Below are 25133 nucleotides of genomic sequence, written 5' to 3'. Positions count from 1 at the left end.
TGAAGGCTAAAACTAAATGCATGTTCCATTGTTCGGATGTCAGAGAGCCTGAGTCGCTCTTATAAGAAGTGCATTTAGACAACGTCAGTCTGAGAGAAGAGAAACTCGTGATACCAACCCATCATCACCAGCACTGCTAAAAGCCCTTGGAAGAGCAATTGACCTTGCTGGTGTTAGAAGACTCACAACATTTAGGAGGAACTTTGCACTGGTTGTGCTATTTTCCCTAAACAAAGATGTCTTTAGTTATTTTACAGCAAGCCCCAACAATGCAAAAGCCATGAAGCACCAATGACGTGGGAGGAGGGAAGTCCCTGGAACAATCCCTCTCAGGTGAGTCATGGAACCACATGCAGCATTCAGTACAAGATCCTCTTTTGTTTGACCCAGCTTGCGATGCATGGCTTCAGGGACAGTAACAAAGGGCAAACCATTTGTTTTGCTTTGACTTTTTTCATAGCAAGCTCTCTCCATCTCAGATGTCCTAACCTGAGAGGAGCAGCAATGCAACTACTGAAATACAGCCTTTTCCCATCCCAGAAGCATCCCTCTGTCCTTCCTCCTGCATCCCAAGGAACCAGCTCAGTGCATTTGAGCAGACTGGGGTGCACATGAGCCTCAGTGTGCCTGAAGAAACATGCAGGAGGAAGCTCGCCTCTGCAGTAAGAGTACAACTGCTATTCAGTAGTATAACAATGCCGTGGTGTCACCAGACTGCTTCACAATTTGGTTTTCACTTCTTCAAGACAATTTCTGGTATGACAGACAATTTAAGTCGGTTAGTGGATGGAGCGGGAGTGCAGGTGGTGTTTTCGTCCATCCCTATGGTGGCAGGGAGGGGTTCAGAGAGGACACGGAAAGCTCACCTGTTAAACACGTGGCTCCGGGACTGGTGCCAACGCAGAAATCTTGGGTTTTTTGATCATGGGGCACTTTACTCAGCACCTGGCCTGATGGCTGCAGACGGGTCCCTATCTTTTAGGGGAAAAAGGATCCTGGGCCAGGAACTGGCAGGGCTCATTGAGAGGGCTTTAAACTAGGTAGGAAGGGGGATGGGGCTGAGGCTAGGATTGTTGGGGCTGTGCCAGGGGGAACAATGGCAAGGCTGGAGGATAAGGCTATGGCCCAGCTGAAGTGCATCTACACCAATGCACGCAGCATGGGTAACAAACAGGAGGAGCTGGAAGCCATCGTGCGGCAGGCAGGCTACGACTTGGTTGCCATCACGGAGACGTGGTGGGACCACTCTCATGACTGGAGTGCTGCAATGCCTGGCTATAAGCTCTATAGAAGGGACAGGCAGCATAGAAGGGGTGGTGGTGTGGCTCTCTATATTAGAGAGTCTTTCGAGGTTGTAGAACTCGAGGTTGGGAATGACAAGGTCGAGTCCCTTTGGGTTAGGATCGGCAGGGACAACAAGGCTAGTGTCCTGGTTGGGGTCTGCTATAGACCGCCGAACCAGGATGAGGAGACGGATGAGGAATTCTACAGGCAGCTGACAGAGGTTGCTAAATCATCAGCTCTTGTACTCGTGGGGGACTTCAACTTCCCTGACATATCCTGGAAGCACAACACAGCCCTGAGAAAGCAGTCTAGGAGGTTTCTGGAGAGCGTGGAAGATAGCTTCCTGACGCAGCTGGTTAGTGAACCTACCAGGGGTGGTGCCCCGCTAGACCTTCTCTTCACAAACAGAGAAGGACTGGTGGAGGACGTGATCGTCGGGAGCTGTCTTGGGCAGAGTGACCACGCAATGGTGGAGTTCACTATTCTTGGCGAGGCCAGGAAGGGGACCAGTAAAACCGCTGTATTGGACTTTCGAAGGGCTGACTTTGAGCTGCTCAGGACACTGGTTGGTGGAGTCCCTTGGGAGGTGGTTCTGAAGGGCAGAGGGGTCCAGGAAGGCTGGGCGCTCTTCAAGAGGGAAGTCTTAATGGCGCAGGAACGGTCTGTCCCCACGTGCCCAAAGACGAGCTGGCGGGGAAGAAGACCAGCCTGGCTCAACAGAGAATTGTGGCTTGATCTTAGGAGGAAAAAGAGGGTTTATAAGCTTTGGAAAAGTGGGCAGGCCACTAAGGAGGACTTTAAAGAAGTAGCGAGGCTGTGCAGGGACAAAATTAGGAAGGCCAAAGCTCATCTGGAGCTCAATCTGGCTACTGCCGTTAAAGATAACAAAAAACGTTTCTATAAATACATCAACACAAAAAGGAGGACTAAGGAGAATCTCCATCCTTTACTGGATGCGGGGGGAAACTTAGTTACAAGAGATGAGGAAAAGGCGGAGGTGCTCAATGCCTTCTTTGCCTCAGTCTTTAGCGGCAATACCGGATGTTCTCTGGATACTCAGTACCCTGAGCTGGTGGAAGGCGATGGGGAGCAGGATGTGGCCCTCATTATCCATCAAGAGCTGGTTGGTGACCTGCTACGGCACTTAGATGTGCACAAGTCGATGGGGCCGGATGGGATCCACCCAAGGGTACTGAGGGAACTGGCAGAGGAGCTGGCCAAGCCACTTTCCATCATTTATCAACAGTCCTGGCTATCAGGGGAGGTTCCAATCGACTGGCGGCTAGCAAACGTGACGCCCATCTACAAGAAGGGCCGGAGGACAGACCCGGGAAACTACAGGCCTGTCAGTTTGACCTCAGTGCCAGGAAAGCTCATGGAGCAGATCCTCCTGAGAGTCATCATGCAGCAATTGCAGGGGAAGCAGGCGATCAGGCCCAGTCAGCATGGCTTTATGAAAGGCAGGTCATGCCTGACGAACCTGATCTCCTTCTATGACAGAGTGACGCGCTGGGTGGATGAGGGAAAGGCTGTGGATGTGGTCTACCTTGACTTCAGCAAGGCTTTTGACACCGTCTCCCACAGCATTCTCCTCAAGAAACTGGCTGCTCTTGGCTTGGACTGGCGCACGCTTCGCTGGGTTAGAAACTGGCTGGATAGCCGGGCCCAAAGAGTCGTGGTGAATGGAGCCAAGTCCAGTTGGAGGCCAGTCACTAGTGGCGTCCCCCAGGGCTCGGTGCTGGGGCCGGTCCTCTTTAATATCTTCATTGATGATCTGGACGAGGGCATCGAGTGCACCCTCAGTAAGTTTGCAGATGACACCAAGTTAGGTGCGTGTGTCGATCTGCTTGAGGGTAGGAAGGCTCTGCAGGAGGATCTGGATAGGCTGCACCGATGGGCTGAGGTCAACTGCATGAAGTTCAACAAGGCCAAGTGCCGGGTCCTGCACCTGGGGCGCAATAACCCCAAGCAGAGCTACAGACTGGGAGAGGAATGGTTGGAGAGCTGCCAGGCAGAGAAGGACCTGGGAGTGATGGTGGATAGTCAGCTGAATATGAGCCAGCAGTGTGCTCAGGTGGCCAAGAAGGCCAACGGCATCCTGGCTTGTATCAGGAACAGCGTGACCAGCAGGGCGAGGGAGGTGATCGTCCCCCTGTACTCAGCTCTGGTGAGGCCGCACCTCGAGTACTGTGTTCAGTTTTGGGCCCCTCGCTACAAGAAGGACATCGAGGTGCTTGAGCGGGTGCAGAGAAGGGCGACGAAGCTGGTGAGGGGCCTGGAGAACAAGTCCTACGAGGAGCGGCTGAGGGAGCTGGGCTTGTTCAGCCTGGAGAAGAGGAGGCTCAGGGGTGACCTTATCGCTCTTTTTAGGTACCTCAAGGGAGGCTGTAGTGAGGTGGGGGTTGGCCTGTTCTCCCACGTGCCTGGTGACAGGACGAGGGGGAATGGGCTTAAGTTGAGCCAGGGGAGTTTTAGGTTAGATGTTAGGAAGAACTTCTTCACTGAAAGAGTTGTTAGACATTGGAACAGGCTGCCCAGGGAAGTGGTGGAGTCACCATCCCTGGAAGTCTTCAAAAGACGTTTAGATGTAGAGCTTAGGGATATGGTTTAGTGGAGGGCTGTTAGCGTTAGGTTGGAGGTTGGACTCGATGACCTTGAGGTCTCTTCCAACCTAGAAATTCTGTGATTCTGTGATTCTGTGAAATACAATAAGTAGGGAAACTGGTGTAGTGAGGCACAGCAGCTTTAAATGTCACGCTAGATACTATTGTGCTCATTGAGATTTAGACTTTAATATGCTGTATTTTGCTCCACATGACACATCTGTCTTCACAGAAGCTGCATATTAGTGCACATTCTGGCGCACGTAAGATCAAACAGTCTTTTCTTATCTCAAAGAAACATTCAAAAATAAAAGAGAAACTTAAAATCTACAGCTACTAAATAAGGCAGATCGAGCTCATCCTAATTAGCCCATTGTAATTGAGACCCAGAACACTATTAAGAACAGTAAGCACATTCAGTTGCATGGGACAACTGCAAAGCATGTCCAAAGGTGTGGTACTCCCAAAGCCTTCTGAAATTTTTCCAGCTTCAACGCATGTGGATGAGACCCATAAGCACAGGAAAGCCAACTTAGTGAGCCAGTCAGGTAACGTCTTCCCACTTAGTCTGCAACCTGCTCATCGTTTTTGTGTGAGTTCTTAATGATTGCCTCTAGCAATTAACCGTTTCAGCATCTGGCCCTGAGCATGACGAACCCCCGTTTTGTGGTGCAGGGTTGTTGCACTGCCGTTTCCGTGTTCGTTGACCTCCTGAGCATGGAGACCAGCTGGCCCAGCAACCCCAATTTCCATTAATAGCAGTATCTGAAAACAAAAGAACAAGCCAGAAAGGAGTGTCAGGATAAAGCAGCTCTTTCCAAGGGGAGAGCTGTCAGCTTCCACAAATCATATATAAATACAAACAGCTCTGCCCCATCCATACCACCAACAACATACTTGAGTCATTAACAATGAGTGATTGTTTCCAACACATTTAATTCTCTGTTCAGCATTCCTGGTGTTTGTTCTAACTACCCATTATGCAGCAAGGACAAGAAAAAAACATCAATTAGCTTTGTATTTTGTTGGGTGTTTCCCTCACTGACCTAGTCCAAGCCTTGCTAAGAAGGGCACTAAATTGTCAGCCACATTTTGAGGTGCTAGGGATCCTGTTGGCATGTTCTTCTTCGGTGAACAACAGCTTGAATATTCAGCTTTCTACCCACTGCTTTGCCTATTACACTGTCTTCTTCTGGACCCTGAGCATGTGAGTGACATAAATTCAGCATCCTAAGAATCACAGAGCCGAACACAGAAGCAACACATAAAAGAAGGAAAGGGGAGTGGGAAAGGAAGTTGTATGTTGACAAGCGGATGGATGCGAGTCTTTGGGAGGGTTGGATGTAATTATGTGTGCAGTAAACAGACTGGAACAAGGTGTAAGCGACTCCACAGTTTCAGGCTGAATGGACTGGCTTAGAAACACCTACAAAATTGACCCTCTGCTTGGTGAAATCTCAGCTTAAAATGTATTTCAGCCTGGCTCGGTTAGGACACAGTCATGCAGAATGAGAACTGGCTACAAGACTGTAAACAAAGCGCAGTGATAAATGCTGTGCATCAAATTGTGGGATGGTGCCAGAGCTCTGGGTGCCTGAGATCTGGGATTATTTAGCATCTAAATTAATGAGCTGGAAGAAGTAAACAGAATGATTAAAGTCACAGATCATCCTAAACTAGAAGGAGTTAAGAACATCAGTCAGGAGACAGCAGTAATACAAAGTGACCAAGAAGCATTAGTAAATGCTTCAAAACAACATAATAAGATTTTAAGATTAAAATGCATGGTAGCATATCTAGAGGAAAACAGTCTGCAACATGCTGGCTGTATCAAAGGGGAAAACTTAGGGAACAAAACTGCTGGAGGAGCCCCGAGGCTTGCCATGGGTTGTAAATTAGGCAGGAGTTTATATGTTGATAAAATTGCAAGGTCGGTGGGGGTGCCTTGGAACTGCAGAAGAAAAGCCACTTCTGGGTGAGCACAAAGAAATTCAGAATTTTAGAAGAGAGCAGGCAAAGGATGATGGTCACTTCTGCAGGACCCCAGCCTCTTGTGCATGGGGCTGGACAGCCAGCGGGAGGGCTGGGGGCCACTTACCTCTCCTGTTGGTGATCTCACAGGCAGTGCCACGGTAGCCAACGGGACACAGGCACTCGCACTCCGTCCCTGAAAGCAAGCAGAGATGGTGGGATTACAGACTTCATTTCAAGTCTTGTTTCCTTGCAGACACACAGCCCTTTTCAGTCCTCTTCTGGGAGGATGAAATTATGTCAGCATTCTTCTCCGTTGGTGAAAGTATAAAATAGCAATTAAGCAGGGAAGCTGTGAGTATGCTGCTGCCCCACTTGCCTCTCCAGCAAGTCCCCTGCTCCTTGCCAGAGATGTCTTGGCAGTGTTGGGAGGGAAGCAAGCCGTTTGCAGTGGGTGAGGAAGGGTTTGTGCAGGAGGGACACCTGCAAAACCCCACTTGAGCTTCCCAGGGCCACAGCATGCTTCCATCCCACAGCTGAACCTGGGATGAGAGCTCCCACCTCAGAAAGTAATGGACATCGAAAGCCTCTCCTTGAGAAGATCCTAAATGAAACACTAACCTAACTTAGATCCTGAGAAGTTATTTAAACAAGGGTAATCACGAGACAAACCCTTTAAGTGCTACAATCATCTAGCTGGTACCTGAAGCAGTCGTTTCTGCGTTAGGCACATTTAGATGATAACGATCCTCATCAGGACTTCTGCGGATGCAGATTGGAATTAGGCACTTGAAAAAATTGGTCCCTTTGTTAGAAGCTCTCATCACATCATATATCTCTGTTTAGGCAGTGTGGTTTTCATTTGATTTGATTATTTTTCCCCTTCATTTTTAAATCACAGTCTGCTTACAAAGGAGGACAGCTTCTTATTAGAAATGGGGGGAGGTGATGGTGATAACTGTGCTTGGCACTTATGTGGTGCTTTTCATCTTCAGAACACTTTTACAAACACTAATTAATGCTGAGACAGTAGTCACTTCTCCAGGATGATGGAAGCAATCTTAAAAGCAAAGGAGGAGACATCAGGTTGTTGCTTTTTTTCACACATAATTGAAAGGGGATCAAATTTTTCCATGGAACTGATACAGATGATCACTCCCATTGAAGAGGTGCATTCTGTGACCCTACTGTGTTTACTAAATTGTGGCACTCTACGAATAGACCATCTTCTAAAAAAGCTATTTTTTTTTTTATTACCTGGTAGAGAAATTACAGCAGTAACTGAAGAGCAGCTTACTTGCTAAGCTTCCTCCCTCCCCACAAATTCCCTGCTCATTGCTCTTAGAAGCCAGAGAAGGGGCGTGAAATCCTCCTACCTTTCATAAAGGGGGTCCCGTTGCCCTGGCATGGAGCGCAGCGACAGGAACTGGTCTCCAGCTGAAACTCATCAAGAGCCCGTCGCAGATTTTCTTTTATTGTGATTGCATTAGCGAAGTCGGTCGGAGTCACCAGCTGGTAGAGCGGCTGCACCTAGAGGGAGGGAAGGAACTGCACTCATTTTGGTGTTCAAGATGGTGCGAGCAACCATGGGAGCACAGCTGGGGAGGGAAATGAAGGCCCTGTGGCACGTGCTCCAGGTTTCCCATTAGTGTTTCTTTCAACCTAGTGAACAGCAGCAGCAGGAATCCCTGCAAGAGTCCTCCCCTTGGTTTACAGCACCAAAGGCACTGCAAATGCATAAGGAGATTCAGCACTACACAGTTAGTTGAAAAACAGGCAAAGTTTCGGTTTCATTCAACACTTACTTACCATTTTCTTGATTTTAACACTTTGAGACCAGATTTGACCAAATTCACTTTTCCTGAATGCTCTCTCACCCCAATTTGAAAAGGACCCCCCAAAACCCACCCACGGAAATCTCCTTCATTCCTCACACAGCTGCACAGCACATTGCATTTTCAGTACAACCACTTCTGCATTTCAAGGCTGATTTCTCTCTTTATGAAGCCAAGATAAGGGTTTCCACTGCCTTCAGAAGGGAGAGGATTGTGATCTTGAAACACAAGCACCACAGGTAGGGCCAGTGGTGGAAGGTAAGAGTGCAAAGCACAGTGAACACACTGTAGAAAACAAGGAGGTTTTGTCCTTCTTATTCCTTTTTCTGAGAAGGAGGAGAAGTTAAGGTGTGCCCTACAGATTGGCAGTCATCTACTAAAGCCAGGGGGATGATGCTGGTGCCTCTCCTCAGACGACACATCCCAGATTCCCATCCTTGCTGTAGGGATACCTGCTGCTGCAATTCAGTAAGCATGAATGGTCCCTGTGCTGCTGTTAGAGTCTCTAACTGCTAGAAATAGGAGGTTTTAATAAAGAATGCTCATTTCCTGCTGCTGTACGTTCCCTCTTCATCAATTATCTGTGATCCATACTTTGCTTTTTGAATTCAGATCATACATACGAGGAAATACACTAAGAGTGACCTGCCAAGGCCCTTCTGCAGTTGATTTATGAACTGATTTGCTTCAGTTTTCCCTAACTAAGCATTCCTGGGCTGACTCTGCTGGTATGTTTGATCTTCAAACCCCACAGGGATTCTGGTATGGAAATGAGGGATCACAGACACCAAATGCAAATTACATCCGTCTGGGGTTTTCACTGGGCAGCCTGGCCACTGATGCCAGGCCAGACAAAGGATGCCACAATTGGCTGTGGGAGAACTTTCTGGAAATGGGATCTGTGCAGATCGTTGTGGTCACCCTGTCTCCTGCTGGGAAACTTCCCAATGCATTTCTGAAGCTCTGTCCACGGTGCACCAGGGGCATGGGAAAGGCAAATGCACTGCAGCAAGTGCTGGAAGGGCACTGGCAGTATTTCCAAGTTACTGATATTTTCTTTGCTTCAGACTGCTTAGAATTCACCTTTTTTATTTTTTATTTTTAAACAAAATGTCAGAAATTCAATGAGAACCAAGTTCCTGTTACAAATATCAATATTTTTGCCTAAAATTAATTTCACAACGAAGACCAATAATAATAACAAAACCAATTTCCACCTCTGACAGTCCAAACTCGTGCTTTAAAAGGATGTTTTCTTCTACCTATGGTATTCAATCAATATGCACTCAGAAGGAGCTTATTTTGACATTAAAAACAATGAGGCAGAATCATTACATGCTTCTGCTCACTTTTCACTTTTACAGCACTTTGCATTTCTAAAACTCTTCAGGATCAAAACCCCTTGACCCTTCAAAACCCAGGGCATGTTTTTATTTAGCTAATCTGCACAAACATCCAAGCTTGTATGGTGAGCTTCTTGACCTCCTGAACCAGAGAGAATTGTTGCTAAATAGTCACTGCTACTCATGAACAACAAGAAATTTCAAGCAAAAGAAGTCCTTATATGCTGCCAGTGATACTACTGATAAGTGATACATTGGTAGAAGATAAAGTGGGAAGTCTTACCTGCTGGGTGGGCAGTAAGCAATCACATCAGTGCGGACAAGTTACAAAGGGTAAAAGCTGTTTACTTCATTTGCTTTCAGCTACACCATCCTTTTTAATGCACTACAACTTTGATTTCCTGATCACCCATTCTCAGAGCTACACAATATAGTTCTATTAGTTGCCCTAGAAATTGCCCTGTTGTTTTTTTTTTTTTTTTTTAAATCTCATTTTTCCAGACATAGAGCTCTCCGAGGCACTCAGCTAAGTGAGGCTGAATGAAGCGAAGCATACAGTACCTTCAGCTGTATGATTTCGGGGTTGTACTGTACAGCATCTCCCCACTCCTGCATTAGCGTGGCAGTCGGCAGGCTTTTGTAGGCCAGTGCAGTAATGTGTTCACTTGCTCCACCGCGCACGAGGGCGATGAAATCTTCCACATACTGCTTTTTGGCGGTGCTGTCTGCAAAAAAATGCATTCAGAAAGCGGTCAGCTTTACACAGGTATTTCTTTGTGGACTGAAATGGGACACAAGCTCACAGCAAAGCACCTCTGGAAATGACCCATCCCACTGAGAAGGCACAGGAGAAAGGCCACAGGTGCTTCACACCTGCAGCCTGGCTTCCTATGCTGTGTGTCCTGTGCCTGTCCTGCTCCCTTGTAGCGATACCCCCATCCTCCTGTCCTTTATACCTGCCCACTCAATTTCTTCCCTCGGGTGGCCAGCTGTAATGCTTGGAAGTTCTTCCACAGCCGGAAACTTCTCTCCACCACGATGGAAGAAAAGATTTTTCACTATGACATAAGCCAGAAATAAAATCACCAAAGTGTTTCTTGCTTACCTCCGATCTCATTTAAAAGGGCATTACAGCCTTCTACGTTTACTCCAAGACTCAAGCTGACACCTTTAATAGTTCCACCAATTTTAAAGCCATGCTGTGCGCATTTCTGGACATCGCTCAAAGTATAACCTTAAAAAAACAGCAAAAGATTGTGGTGTTTTAATAAAATAGCTCTTTTTATGTCCTTATATGCAGAAAATGTAAGTTGATATGTGATTTGTCTTTGGTAGAAAAGATGAAGCCTTCTTTGGGATAATTAAAAGATCTCATGGTCTTCCCACACATCTGATATTGGGGTTGATCCAGTACAGCCCTTATTAATGCTTGCAGTCCATATGCAATTAAGGCAGAAACCATTGCTTTATGACATCCTGGCACAGCATCAGGTACAATCCAGTCCTCTCCACTGCCATCTTTCCCACAGATGAGGGAGCACTACTACCCTGAGCTCTACTGCAGGCTCCTGATCTAGTTCTGCAGATACTGTGAGGTAGCATTTGGATGCAAACAACAATATATTTTAGTTCAACAAAAGTTTGCTTGTGACAGACCCACACCATCATCTGAGAAATTGCTGATGTTTTGAATATCTGAAATCTGAACCTGAAGTCTGTCTCTCTGGGCCATACCTGCTGCAGCACAAGCTAGCACATTCCTAGCCAGCAGAAGAGCAAACAGACCAAGTGTTGCACAAAGCAGAGTCCACTAAATGCTTTCACAAATAGACAGCGAAGGCAGTTCCTCACTCCCATGCCAATGAATAAATAAGAGAGTGCAGCTATTGATTAATGTCACACAGCTCTCTCTACCCTACACAACAATCATCATTTCTTGCAAAAAAGGAAGCCAGAGTCAAAGAGCAAGAGCAGTGTCAGGCACAAGAGTCACCCAGCAAATTATTTACTGTTTCCTACATGCTGGAAAAGCTCTCGAGGCTAAAGGTGTTTCAAAACTGCCATTTGAAAGGCAATGGAAAAAGAACTTAGGAGAAAGCTTTCAAAGCTAACAAAGGCATTAAGCTACATGACTCTCATTCATCTCAACATCGTGTCAGCCCCCTGAATGTGTAGTCTAAAACACTTGCCCCAAGGCCCTTTTTGTGAACTGGCAGCACCCACAGCTTGAGAGCTCAACGGAGCCCATGATGCTGAGCATTCTTTGAAAACCAGGTGCTTTATTCACTGCCATGAAACACTGCTACTCCCATATTTCCTACGGGCTGTCTTTGAGATGTTGTTGGCTCCTTCTTCCACAGCCTCTCTTTTCTGTCCTCAGATCTGAACCATCACTGGGTGCCTGGAGAGGGATTTTCCCACTGAAAAGCCGGGTCTGCCCTTTTTACAAGCTGCAGATGCACGTACCTGCCTTTTGGAGCTCATTACTGTTCAAGACTAAAGTATACTCGTAGATGCCACCGATGGTAGCCTCGGTGATGTAGTGTGTCCCGTAGTCTCTGTACAGCTCTCTGTACTCCCCGTAGCTGTACTCCAGTGGGAGCTGATGGAGTCTCTGCAGGAACTCGTAATGCAGCATCAGGGCTCGGGGCTTCAGCTTGTAAGTGGCAACAGTCAGCTCAGAACGGGCGTGAATGAATTTGCTGGACTACGTGGCATACAGAAACACAAGAGAATCCAGAAGTGAGTGTTGGTGTTCTTGCCACAACGTGTACGTATTTTCCATTACATAGTTATACTGGTCAGGATTTACCAATTCAACAATTTTCAAATTGGAAAAAAACTGGAAATATTTCAAAAACTGGAAATATTTTAATTTAGTAAAATCAAGGCTTTTAGTAGTAAAGTTTCTGAAAATTGGGATTCTGACTGGTACTGAAGAGAGGAGAAGGACGAAGGGGGGGACACCCAATACAGAGAGGTGACGGCTCTGCTGTTCAGCTGCAACATGGGGAAAGCCAGGTTCAAGCCTCTGCTCTGCCAGCTGCAAGGACACAAACAGCATCCCAACAGAGTGCTCTACCTCTAACAGTGTTGACCAGCCTTTGCTTTCACAGGCTCTCTCCTGAAAAAGTTGAACAACTGAAAGCATGATGATTTATACATGAGTCAGTAATTCTCTGGCTGATCGACATTAATATTTATATTTGTATTCTGCAGAATATGCTATCACCAAGACTCCATGGAAAGAGGAAAACACAAACACTTGCACACATGCACACTTGTATGTATTTGTGTAAATACGTGTGTGTGGGTATATATATTATACCTCCCCTTCCTGGCATATATGTCAAGAACTGAGGTCTTTTGTCGTGTCCAAAGAATTTAGTGTCCAGTTGTTTGGGCCAGCAGGAATACCCCATCAAAGGCATTTTAACACAGAACTCCGTAGCTAAATAATAAAATCAGGACTTAGTACAGGGTTTCTTTCTGGATATCTACTGCAAATGCTTCTCATATAGCTCTGATCTTGTCATGGGAAATGTCACTTTGCAGGAAGCAAATGCAAGTTTAATAGCAACAAGGAATACTCTGCCATTGCTGAGCGCCCTGTATACTGAGGGGAGAGACATAGATCAGCAGTACTATTAAACCACTGACAAGAGCTAGGTTTGTTTACAGCAATAACAGATGAAAAGAAGAAATCAAATGATGTTGCACACTACCTCAGAATGAATCTCATAAAGCAGTCCTAGGAGTTATAGATTAAAGCATCTCCAGCCAGCTTAAAGTGTGCCTCAGATCACAGCTGTGACCACATCTCTGAAGATGAGGCTGGAAGTGACTGTGCCATCCGTATTTTGTCGTGTGTGTGTCCTTATCTGATGAATGATGTATTCAGCAGATAGATCACATCAACTGAAGTAAAATGGCATGTGTTAGTCTATAATTAAACCCACGGAAGGCCTGCTAGCAGTTTTCATTCCATTTTATTGTGAAGGCTGCCCTACAGTAGAATAGCTTGGCTTCGCTGTTTGCATTATCATTTACCCAAGTGACAGCTCCTGCCTTGCTGAACCCACCTAAACGAGGAATGGCCCTTCATGTGTGACATGCTATCCTGCAGCGAACACACAGACAACAGCTGTCCACACCACAGACTGTTTTCTGGACCGTTTACTGGTGCACAAATCCTGGAACTGCAGAAAATTCTATTTGCCCCTTTTTCCACCCAACATTTCTCCATTACTCAGTGTAGCCCACCCACAGGGCAGAGGAAACCCTGGACTCCTGGATTCATTAGCTAAACCCTAGTTTCACCTGTACACATTCCCTCTGCTGATCGCACCCACGTGGAGACCGTGCTCAGGGTCCCTTTTGCACATCTCCTACCAGCAAGTTTACTGCAGGGAGGGGAGGCCATTTGTACCTGCTTCTTAGTTTCATTTTTTGCAAGTGATTTCACCCCAAACACCTGAATGTGGATATTCAGCAGTTGACTGGACAGATTGTACAAGATTGTGGCTAATTTTAAAGGTTGGCAGCCTGGTTCCTGGCAGGTCTGTGAATAGCAAAGCTCCTGGGTGCTGCAAACACAAACCAAGGTGTTGTAGCTTTATAAACACTTGACCAATACAAACTGAAAAATCCAATCAGGGGGAAAGATTTTGTTCACCCTAGTCATGGCTGCTGACCTGACGATGGGGATGAAATCAACAGAGACACAAATACAGAAAATGTGTTAGCAGAGAATTAAGTAGAGCGGTGCTTACTGTTGAAGAAAAGCTTTTCATCCTTTGAATGAACTTCTTGAACCTGTTGTCATTTTGACTGTAACCAATTTCAAACAGTTGGAGTATCTTTATACCGAAGCTGAAGCTAGACTGAGAAGCTTTTTGCCTTAGGACATTTCTTTCATAACTTGAGTAGGAGTCATATTCCGTCATTGTAAATTCATATTTGCCTTTGGTCTAAACAGAAAGCAAAAACAACACATTTTATTTCCTGCGTAGTGATCATATACCTGAAGCATGGAAAGGGAGAACAGATACAAATATACTTGTGAATTAATGCTTGCACTTTGAAGATGAAAAGCCTTGTATAATTGCAAAGCATTACTGTTATTGACACTACTACTTCAAGAATACCTGATTTATAGCAGTAGGAAAGCTACAATCTCCTCCATACTGCAAGGACCTCAGGCCTTTACTGAATATGTCAATCTTATGCAAAGATGGTGAAACATAGACAGCAATGAAAGTAGAAACCCTGAGAGGAAAAGGTTTCCTAATGAACTACAGTCAAAAAGGCCTAGGCTTTGCAGTGGAGAGGTTCAAGGGAACTTTGCCATCTATTCCAGTGCACACAGATCTTAATATAAAGGCACCGTTCCAAGTCCATCTACTGCATGGGTTATTAGCCCTAAAAGTTGGGCTACACTCAGTCTCATCCCATTTGATTGCATGAGCTCTGAAATCCTTCAAAAAATAATTTAGTAATGAAACTTGATCGGTATTTTGTGCTAAATTTATTGGAATATACTTATGTATGTTTAGCTGCAGAAGAATCTGACACGTACCTCTGGCACATAGCTTTCTACATTGTATGGTTTTCTGAATCTCGTGTCCACAATATAATGGGGAGAACATCCCCCAGCATAGTACTTGTGATCAAGAACTAATCCTTCCAAGTTTTTAGTGAAGATATTTAACCTGTATATGAAGCATAACAGCAAAATATTAAATTTATCATTGATTTAGGGGTACACATCGAATGGGTTGGGTTAGAAAGGCAAAAGGGTTTCATGCTTAGCTGACAGCTCTTTGTTGCATACTTCTTTATTCTGAAAGCACAGCAGAAAGCTCTGTCTCTTCCACTGTTTAATCAGCCCAAACCCTCCAAAAAAACTCAATGCCTGACAAGCAAACAAAAGACAGAGACAAATTTTGACACTTTGCTGAATATGATATCAATTACAGAAAGGCAGTTTTATCTACCCAAGTAGGAACAACACTGGAGAATTATGCTCATGTCATCAGCCCAGACTAATTTTTAATTGACATTTAATTTGTTCTAGTTTATCAGTCATGATCTTTGCTGTGTTGGTCAACCACAAGTCAGTGGACAAGAAGTAAAAATTGTCAGATCTAGGCAGCCAAACAATCCTTCACCAGCTCCTTGAAGTCACTGGGAAACTTTACTTTGACTACAAGGGATGAAGGACAGCGACCTGTGCCCAGGAAGGATGCAGCGCTGCAACCTTTTTTCATGGAGTAATTTAGCCAGGCTCACTGCTTTTACCACTGCTGCTGGTGGGTTAGTTGCAGTAAAAACCTTTCTGTTACTCGCTGTCAGGACAGCCTAACAGCACCCCTGCGGCACACAGGACGTGTTACTCATCTCCAAAATTCATCATCAAATAGTAATGAGTCATTAGAGCACACCCCCTTCACAAAAAAAAAAAAAAAAAAAAAATAGAAAAAATTTACTATAGGCCATGTTGTGTTCTCATTACTGTTCCCGGCCTCTGCTAGACCTGCCTCTCCTTGTTTTGGGGAGAGAGACTTGCATGATAATGACACTGAAGCTGTAAAATATTAACTCTAATTTTAGAACAAACTGAGAAGGAGGGAAGTCCACTAAAAGCAAATTACTGAGCAATTGTAGCTTCAAAGAGATGAGAAGCATGTTCCCATAATTGTCCAACATTATTTTAAATTTTGATTAAACTCAGAAGTACAAAGCACTAGCAATGACATGAACAGCAGCCATATCTCATGAGAGTAAGTAGGAAATTATCATTTTCCTACAATGTTTTTTTCTTTTCTTTTTTTTTTTTTTTTTTTTAAGTAAAAAGCATTTTTTTTTTCCTCCAGAATTTAAAAAAAAAAAAAGGACTCTTTTCACACAGTGTGATCTTACAGGAAGTTGCCACAGTCTTAGCTAGTAAAAGCTGTTTCAGTTCTTCAGTTCAGATGTGGATTTGAATCCTCACAAAGCTGGGGCTTGCTAACATGCAAGCAATAAACCACTACACTGTGCAACAATACAACTCCACAGACAGGTTCAGATTCTAGGCAACCCAAGATGCCAAGATGCTGGTTTAAGTCACTTGTGAGGAAAAAAAAAAAAAAAAAGGAAGATTATTGAATCTCTCTCACTGATTGATTTAATTGCAAGTACCTGTAGACACAAGGGAAGTGTTTGGTGTCTACACTTCTCTTTTCACTCCCCAGGGTTTGACAATACAAAGGGCACACTCCAGCTCGTGCAATGTCCACTTGCAGGCTGAGCTGATGCTCTCTGCAGGGTGCACATGTACTGGATACATCTGGAACTTTACTCACCATGTCTCTCCCAGAAAGACTCACAGAGTCAATAAGGATTTTCCCACTGGGCTTTGGATCAAGACCCCAAATGCTGTCCGACTGTAACTCCTGGATACAGCGATGGCTACAGCTCTTCTTGGGTCAGTGTTTGTGGCTGAAGCCATTACCCTTGTATAAAACGTCTCATGAAGATCACGGACTTACCCTTTTGCCAGATTCTCTATTCCCCAGTATTGCTCCATCTTCCGGTCACATTTCTGAAACACTTTTTTGCAGTTTTTTTCATCTGACTGGTCCCCGCAGTCATCATCCCCATTACAAAGCAGCCTCCGCATAATGCATCTCCCTAGGTTGCAATATGTACATTACTCAGAAAACAATCTATTGTCATGCTTAGTGGTAATATTGCAAAATCACAGTCCCCCAGCTCAGAGTCTAGAAGAAAAATAAAAGACTCTTGTAATATATGGTTCAAAACTACCTGGAAAATATTTCATGGAATCACAGAATCGTTTAGGTTGGAAAAGACCTTTAAGATAATCAAGTCCAACTGTTAACCTAGCACTGTCAAGTCTACCACCAAACCATATTCCCATTCACCACATCTTTTAAATACCTCTAGGGATGGTGGCTCAACCACTTCCATGAGCCTCTGATTTTTAATCACCAGATTCCATTTACTCAGTTTTGCTCAAAACTTTTCAAAATCTTAAAATCTTTTTCAATCTAAGGTAAAAAAAATCAACAACAACAAAAACATAATTTAAAGTATAAAAAAGGATAATATATTTTATGAAAAAAAAAACACCTTATGTTGCAGATTGTTCTGCAGACAGTACATGATACTATTTTTTCTCTTCCCATGTCCCTCATTACTGAATTCTCGTTTTCCAGTCTCATCAAAACTCACACATTGGGTACAAGACTGGATCAGCAGTGCCTCTTCTTTACCCCTGAGCAGAAAAATGGAGCCCAGCAGCTTTGCCCCATCTCCTGCCCCTCTGCTGCATTGCCCTGCTCCCTGCACACTTTCTCCCTACTGCCAGGGAGCAGGCACAAAGCAGAGGCCACCAAATTCTAGAGATGGCTAATGCCTACCTTGCTTTCCCACACTGTTTGGAGAGTCCTTGACTAATCAGTCATTCACATGGATGGAGAGAAATGCCACATGGAGCACCATAATAACTTGTGCTCTTGGGTATGCAATGCTTGGTACATGTTCTGCCGTTGCCATCATAACCACTTGTGCTACAGATTTTACTGATACAACTAGCTTTTAACTTGTATTTGGATTTTTTTGAGATTCTAAAGACATGCTTTAGACTAACATGTTGACTTACAGAGTCACTCAAAATCACTGATGCAAATACACCACAAGCGTGGATGGGCCAGGGTCAATGTCTGACATCTCTTTAGCCTGGCAAACTCATGTAGAAGAGGAAAGTTGCGTGTGGTGATGTCAGAGATGTCACCTGCACAGCATCATGCAGTGAATCCTTACCTGTAACTGCACACACAAAACCTTCACATCTGACTTTATTTCTGCAAGGATTATTCGTAACACAGTCTTCAGTTTCTTTGTCAGAGTAATCACACGGCTCTCCATTGAACTGAGAAGGTTGTTCCAGGCGGGCAAACCTGTACTGTGATGAAATAACAGAATATTGACTGGAGCGTACAGAAATCGTGAATTTTATGGTTCCCTAGTTCAAAAACAAACTTTGTGCTGGGGAGATCTAAGAGCAGAATGATTAAAAAAAAAAAAGTGTAGGCAAAGAAGCGTGACACTGCTAACACACCTCATTTCAAATGTTTCTGATCTGGGACAGTTTAAATTTTACTGAGTAAGGTCTGAGAACTGGAAGGGATAATGGAAAGTTTGCTTTTATATGACAGTTTGTTTAAATGTGCCTGACAGAGGAGTACGGGCATTTGCAAGCGTAAGGAAGGATTCAGTTACATCTCCTCTCTTTCAATTAACGCTGGTAACGACATCCCTTGTTATTTTCTGTCAGTGTATTTACTTGGCCCTCTGTATCATTAGGGATTTTTTCCGCCCACAACACTGCTGTGAAGCAGTCAATTACTCCGTCCAATATGTTAGCCCTCCTTTTTTTTTTTTTTTTTTTTTTTTTTCTCCTCAGCTTTTAAGATTAACTATTTGATACAAAGCTTCACTCTTCATGACTCACACTACTGGTTATTCCTGGTTGAGCCTTCTCCAGTTTGTTAGCAGAGCTCCCTCTAGCAATGAGGATTTTGCTGTTCATACTACTGGGGTCAATACCTCCGTTTGATGGGGCTCCTCTGGTAGGGAATGTTTGTTGGCAGACAACAAAAAGCATCTTAATCCTGAGAGGCACCGACTGTCCCCAGGTCCTACAGGGGACCATCAGTGGGACGGTGCCTTCTCAGGCTTCATGCCCTGGCCACAAGCACTCACCCGTTTCTTCTGGCAGGGATCGCACTTGCTCCATGAAGACCACGTGGAGAGGATGCAGTCGCGTGGCTGTGGCACGTCTCCTGTGGACCGAGGTCGCCTGCTGTTGGCCACGCTGCCGTTGGTGCCACCCAGCCCCATGGACTCCTTCCCACCACTGCATTCAACAACATGAGAGCTTCAGCGTGTGAAAACAATGAGGTCAGAACAACCTGGCCTATGTCAGTGCAAAACTACAAGACGATTACCGCATGTTAAACCACACAGGAACCACAACCCTCGTCCCAGCAGCCTCGGGATCATCTCAAGCTGCTTGAGCCCTACAAAATAACCCAGCAAAGTGGCCAGCAGGAAAATCTGCACCACCTGCTCCTGCCCTTGTCCTTCTGCTCCCTGCTCTTGCTGTACCCAGTCCCTCGCTGCTGTACGTGATGAATAGCTCCAGGGCCAGGCACCCTACAACAAACACCAGCTGCAATGCAAAGGACGGCTTGCACACACTCCTTATTTTTCAAAACCAGGCTTAAGTGCCTCCCTTTGCCAAGCAGGTGATTTTTTTCTCAAGCTGGGCAAAACTATTATCTATTCTCAGTTCTCAATAGTCATTAACCCATTAATCCCATTCATCTCAGCGATGAATCTGAACCCCAAGTGTGAGCCTCCACTCTTCTGCCCCACTATGTACAACTGTCTCCAAGGTTTCCATGATGCTGCAGCCAAAATGTTGCCTTCTCTTTCAGCAGATTCACTATTTCTGATTAAATCCTCGTTCCAGACAAATGCTTCCTTGTAGCACCTAATCTAAGTGGGAAAGCTCAAGTAAAATATTGACAGTGAGTTTCTTTTCATACCACTTTGACAACCAAACTCTCTCTGCTGTGTTCCCAGCTCCTTCGCCAATACAAGGATAACACCCGCTGAAGCTGTATGATTTACTGCCTGACAAGGGGCTCTCATTACTGCATATTAAAAAATCACACGGAATAAAGGAATTACAAAAACTCATCAGCTCACTGAAGCATGAATTCAGAGCTCAAAGTTCAGAGAACAGTGGAAAAATGCAGTTAGAGCATAAGTATTACAGACACTGATCGACTGCAGCCTCTTGAAAGAGCAAAATCTATTAAGCTGATAGAGAAAGAAACAAGTATCAGGCAGATTTTTGCCATTTATGTACTCAAAGAAAATGAAACCTCTTCCTTCCAGCACACTTCTGGGCAGCTGGCACGTCAGGAGGTTGCATGTTGCAAACACAACTCTCCATTACAATGCGACCGGGGCAATTTGTCGTACCAGATTTATCAGACGGGATTACTTTTCCCAAGTCAGACACAACGCACCACGTTAACTTCCAAACAATGTCTTTTACTATTCATTAGAAACACAGAAATAGCTCAAGACAGCAATTACGCCCCATAGAGAGTAAAAGCAGACAGTCGGTGCTGATTTTCCCAGTTTTATCATATCACCCCAAGGATATCCCTTTAGAAGAGTTCACTTACCCAAAGCAATGAACATTTAGGAAGCCAAGTGTGGCAAAAAGCAGCAGCAGTTTGATGGGGTACAGAGCAAACACTGTCTGTACCGTACCCATCATGCCAATGTACTGTCGGCAATTCGAAACCACCACCGTTCCTATCCCAGTCTGATGGAGGATTTGAGAACAGTTTGAGCAGAAAAGGACGAACTGCTGGCTCGTTGGATTTCCACACGGTAAACAGCAGATGACCCGCCACCTGGCAAATCTGCAAGGTAAACTTTGTAATTGTTAGCCCACAGCTTTCTGCAGGCAAGTGGGAAGAAAGCAGAGATCCGTCCCGAAGCAATTTACACTTTCATTTGCAATGCTCCTATCAAGAGGCAGAAATAAATGAATATTTCAACAAATGAATTACTCAAGTCTTGGCAAAAGGGAAGCAGTAAGTGAACCAAAGCCAGCTCTCTAGGAGTAGACTGCAAAATCATTCATCTATTTCTGCTTTTAATGCCTGTTTGTCTCCCGGAGGAAGGCTGGGCAGTTCCTCTGCCTGCACAGGGATCCCAGGCGCTGCCTCTCGCCAGGGCTTGGGCCTTTCCCCAAAATACCCAAAGCCCTGAGGCCACAAGCACAAGACCAGACGGAGTATTGACCTATGTGGGCATAAATAGGGCAGGGAACTCACCAAGGGCTGCCTCCCAGCAGCTCAATCAAGCTTTCAGAGGCAGATTGGGATCCTCAAAACCTCACTGAGTATTTCTTCAGTTGCCTGTTGAGGCAGCATTCGCAGGCCCGCTGCTTCTCAACTCGGGTATGGCTCTCTTTGACTCTTGAGACACAACAGCCTTCCTCTTCAACCTACCACAAGCGTTTTGGAGGGTTAAAGTTCTCCAAATCCGCATTTCCCTGTACAAAGTGATGTATATCATTGTTTTCCCAGCCTTCCTCTGGCTGAACACCAGAGGGGTTCTCTGAGGAGACGCGGCCCTGCCCTGTGGCCTTAGCACCACAGTCTCTTGCCCTGGGCCAAGGACCTGATTGCTCCAATGCCACAAGGAATAAATCCATTTTAAATTGCTCATTACGGGAATGATGAATGCTGCGCATAAAATTAATCATATTCACTGACACCATCCCAAACCGACCTCAGTGTAATGTCCTGGACAAGTGTGTCACCTTTTAAATGTGTTGTACTCACCTCACAGATGGTACCGTCTCTGAAAATGAAGTAACTGGCTGCTGCATTTTTAGTTTGGCAACTTGATGATAACCGTTTAACAAAGAGAAGCACATTAACTCAGTCCTTGTAGGAATTTGACCAGAAGAGGAAGATTTTTTATTGTTCTGGCAGCCGGTTTCTCAGAGCGTTACTGAACGCAGTCAGTGACCAGCTGCCCTTTCATCTCTGGACATGGAGGACAAACTATTAGGAAAGATGGCTGAGACTGGCTTCTTGTTTGCCTTTTTTTTGCCTTATTTTTTGTGTGTGTCAAATGACTTTGACCCCAGACTAAAATGAAGGTGTGTCTATCTGATACAGCTTGCTCAACCTTTGACATGATTGATTTAACTGTTAATTATTTATGCACAACAGCAAAAAAAATAAACACACACAAAACCAACACAAAAACAACCACTTACAGGAAAGACCTCTCCATCTGCAGGACCCTTGCTGGCTGAGAAATGCAGTACAAATCCAATATTGCAATAGTAGCAAGAGAGAAGCTAAGATTGTAAGCGCAGAGCACACCCTAGGTTTTACTGCAAACCACGATAGTGCCACAGTGTGTGAAGACCTCCAAGCAGCTTGCTGCCATGCTGCTCATCTCTGTTTTACTCCTTCTTTCCACACACATCTTAGTGGTGATCATGCCTGCTCCTTAATTAGCAGAAAGATGTTAGGTTAAAATCACAGCAGGGACCAAGGAGGCAGAGTTTCCTATATGTTAACATACTGTTCAAAGAGAATTGGAAAGCATAATCACGTTTTCCACATCATTTATACCGTGGTTTAACAAGAGGGAGGTCTAACATGCAAAATTAACAATGACAACCACCGCTTGCTTTCCACCTCCTTGCAGCTTGAGGCATAATGGGTCTGTGGATCAGTGGGAATGTCACCCTGTAGCACCGCCTGTGTCCTCTTTCCACAGTTTTGTGCCTTCTTCATTGCTGAGTGTAATAGCCCCGGCTGTCTGCTGAGCTGTTTTTTAAATCCCAAAGCACTTAAGCCTAACAGTGCTCTAAGACACTGAAAGTGGGTTTTATCACACTTGAAAATGAAGGCTCGCTAAGTGTCCATCATGAGCTTTCAAGTGCAATGCATCCTTTGTAGGGTTCCTAACACCAACAAAAGTTTGTAACCTCTTGCCCCTGTAAATAAAACCCATACAGTTTCACCAAAGGTGATTTTTTTTTAATGGCTGCTTTCTGCCCAAATTAAAACTAACACATACTAGTGATGAAAGGCCCTCTGTGGAAAAGGTTAGATGGGAGCAAGAAGTTTTTATACTGGTCAAAAACAATTTATCTTTCTCCTTTTCTGAAAAAAATCTTTTCATTCCCTCCTTCATAACTCGTACTTCCTTCTGCAGAAGAACATAATTGTCTTATTCAAGGGTAAGAGGGGGATCTCCCACAGATTTTAGTGGTGAAGAGTGTAAGGTGGCAAATACATGGTTACAAATAACAAACCCCAAGGAACATTTTCACATGTTTACTTACAACTGACTCAGCATTTCTATTTTGCATCATCTTTTCTGTTACTAATACAGTTGTTTTCTGGTAGTGAAGCTGCTATCTGTAAAGCCCTGGATATAAAAAATTCACCTTGTCAAGCTTATTCTCTGTTTTTGCCTTTTGATTCACTAAAAAGTAATGCCTCATAATGGCTTGGTCCAAACTAGGTAAAGGTACATCTACACTGAAAGCTCTAATTCTAGGATCCTGTATAGCAGTGGTTGCAGTATCAAGTAGGCAATGAAAGAAAAAACCACCATCTCCATCTCATCTCCATTGGACTTCAAGATAACACACACAAATTCATTTTCAAACTAGAAACTCAATGTACTTTGAAGAAAAACTGAGATTCTCATCATCTCACTGTCAAATAGTATAAAATTTACAGAGAATTGCAACAGCTTAAAGCTTTATAAGTTCTGCTTATTTCTAATACAACATGCTTCTGACCCCAAGAGCTTTTCTCAAGCTCCTAACAACTATCTGCTGTTAAGGAAGACAGAAATGGCACAAAAGTCTTCACACTTGAAGTACCTGGCAATAATTCTTCATAATCCCTTATTTTCACAAATGTCTGAGGCCGAATGGACATTGATTTGCTGCCTGTTAACCTGTTTTTCTTTTAATCTATTGTGATATCCTTTCCTTGCTGGTTAGGAGCATTTACGTAAGTGGTGCTGCGGGAGCTATGAAATGGGATTGAAAAGCTAACAAATTGCATCAGATCTTAAAAGACCTTTAAAAAAATATACCCTGTACCTGAAAACCACTTGAATGGGTAACATTTGAGGCTATTCCTCTTGCTGAGATTTTTCAGGTGCTGATAAAACATTTTAGGGGTGATAGATGAGCCACAGGGCAAACACGTACATTGAGATAAGACTATTTAAAGCTCTAAAAACTAATAGCTGGACAATCGTTGCACTAATAGACCTGTTATTTCCTGCCTCCAGTAGGATAATTTTAGAAGAGACAGGCAATGTAACAGGTAATCAGGAAATCGTATCAGGACATCTCCCCATATTGCTCACTGTCATGCTGAAATGTATAATTTGGTTCCTACATACTTTGAGACAGCCAGTGAAGCAAGAAATAAAACACCCTTCTCCCTTCCCCATGCCACCTCTCTGCTTTATCTGAGGTATTCAAAAAATGGCTCCTTACAGGGTTGCTCCTAAAAAGTGAATTAGACTGAGCAGACCAGCTTGTGCAAGACCTTGTTACGAGGGTACATAGAGTAACTCTTACAGATCATGACTTTTGTAGTAACAACATCAGGCCACAGATGGGAACAGGTGCGAGTCCCACTGGTTTCCCATACAGAAGCAGAATCAGATGCCAGGAGCCTTGCATGAGGCAGTACTGACAGCGTCAGCAATAGTGGTAATGTTTGAGTGGAATAGATGGCCAATGTCACACATTCACTAAAAACCTGCACTTTCTGGGATTTCACTTCGTTCATTTACCATTGTGTTTTCCATGTTGGCTTAACAAGACAATTATAGACAATGAATCCAAACCTCTGGAGCAAAACTGACACCAACCATCCCCTCTTCTTGCTTTGAAAATGATATTCTTCTGAATGAGGATGGTATTTACCAGAAAACTAATACCCATGAACCTGATAGGACATGAGTTGTTCAGAAAGAAAAGAAAGAAAGAAGGAAATGGTGCATGGAAATATATACCACAACCTTAGAAAAGGAAGCAACATTACCTTTGATCCAACGTAAACCAGTTCAAGTTGAGTATTCCCAGTCTGTACAAACAATTTGTTCCCAGAAGTCGCTGACATGGAAAAAAGAGCTCTGTCAAGAGTCCTTGTAAAACTGCACGGTGATCCTGAAAACTGTTTGCTAAATAAGTTGTCGTTGCTGCAGGAGAGCATGGCCTTAGTAAACATTAATTAAATTAGGATCATTTCTTTACCTACTTACACTTGAGGTGGATACTTTTACATTCAATCCACAGATTTCTACCATGCCTAAGTTGCAGTAACACATAATGCTGCAGCATGACCTACTGGACACTTTCAGCAGATGAAAAAGGGACAGCAAGAAGACATTTAATTAAATATATGTGCATACATACTGCTCTCTCTCTTCCTTTATAT

General features: G+C 44.3%; 1 protein-coding gene across 1 annotated transcript; it reads right to left on the bottom strand.

Moving 5' to 3' along the window:
- Positions 1–4500: 4500 nt before the first annotated feature.
- On the bottom strand, positions 4501–24501 carry C8B (complement C8 beta chain; the record flags this gene model as incomplete). Its single annotated transcript, XM_084291143.1, has 14 exons — positions 4501–4652; positions 5986–6054; positions 7235–7388; positions 9598–9761; positions 10142–10270; positions 11503–11743; positions 13809–14006; positions 14615–14747; positions 16569–16710; positions 17866–18007; positions 18808–18961; positions 20307–20449; positions 21032–21139; positions 24487–24501. The coding sequence occupies 14 exons, from the start codon at positions 24499–24501 to the stop codon at positions 4501–4503; spliced, it is 1944 nt and encodes a 647-aa protein (XP_084147269.1).
- Between the last annotated feature and the right edge of the window lie 632 nt (positions 24502–25133).

This window comes from Netta rufina (assembly GCF_964035555.1).
Source record: "Netta rufina genome assembly, chromosome: 8".
Taxonomy (NCBI): domain Eukaryota; kingdom Metazoa; phylum Chordata; class Aves; order Anseriformes; family Anatidae; genus Netta; species Netta rufina.
The sequence above is the reverse complement of the archived record's forward strand: the minus strand, read 5'-3'. Positions and strand labels throughout refer to the sequence as shown.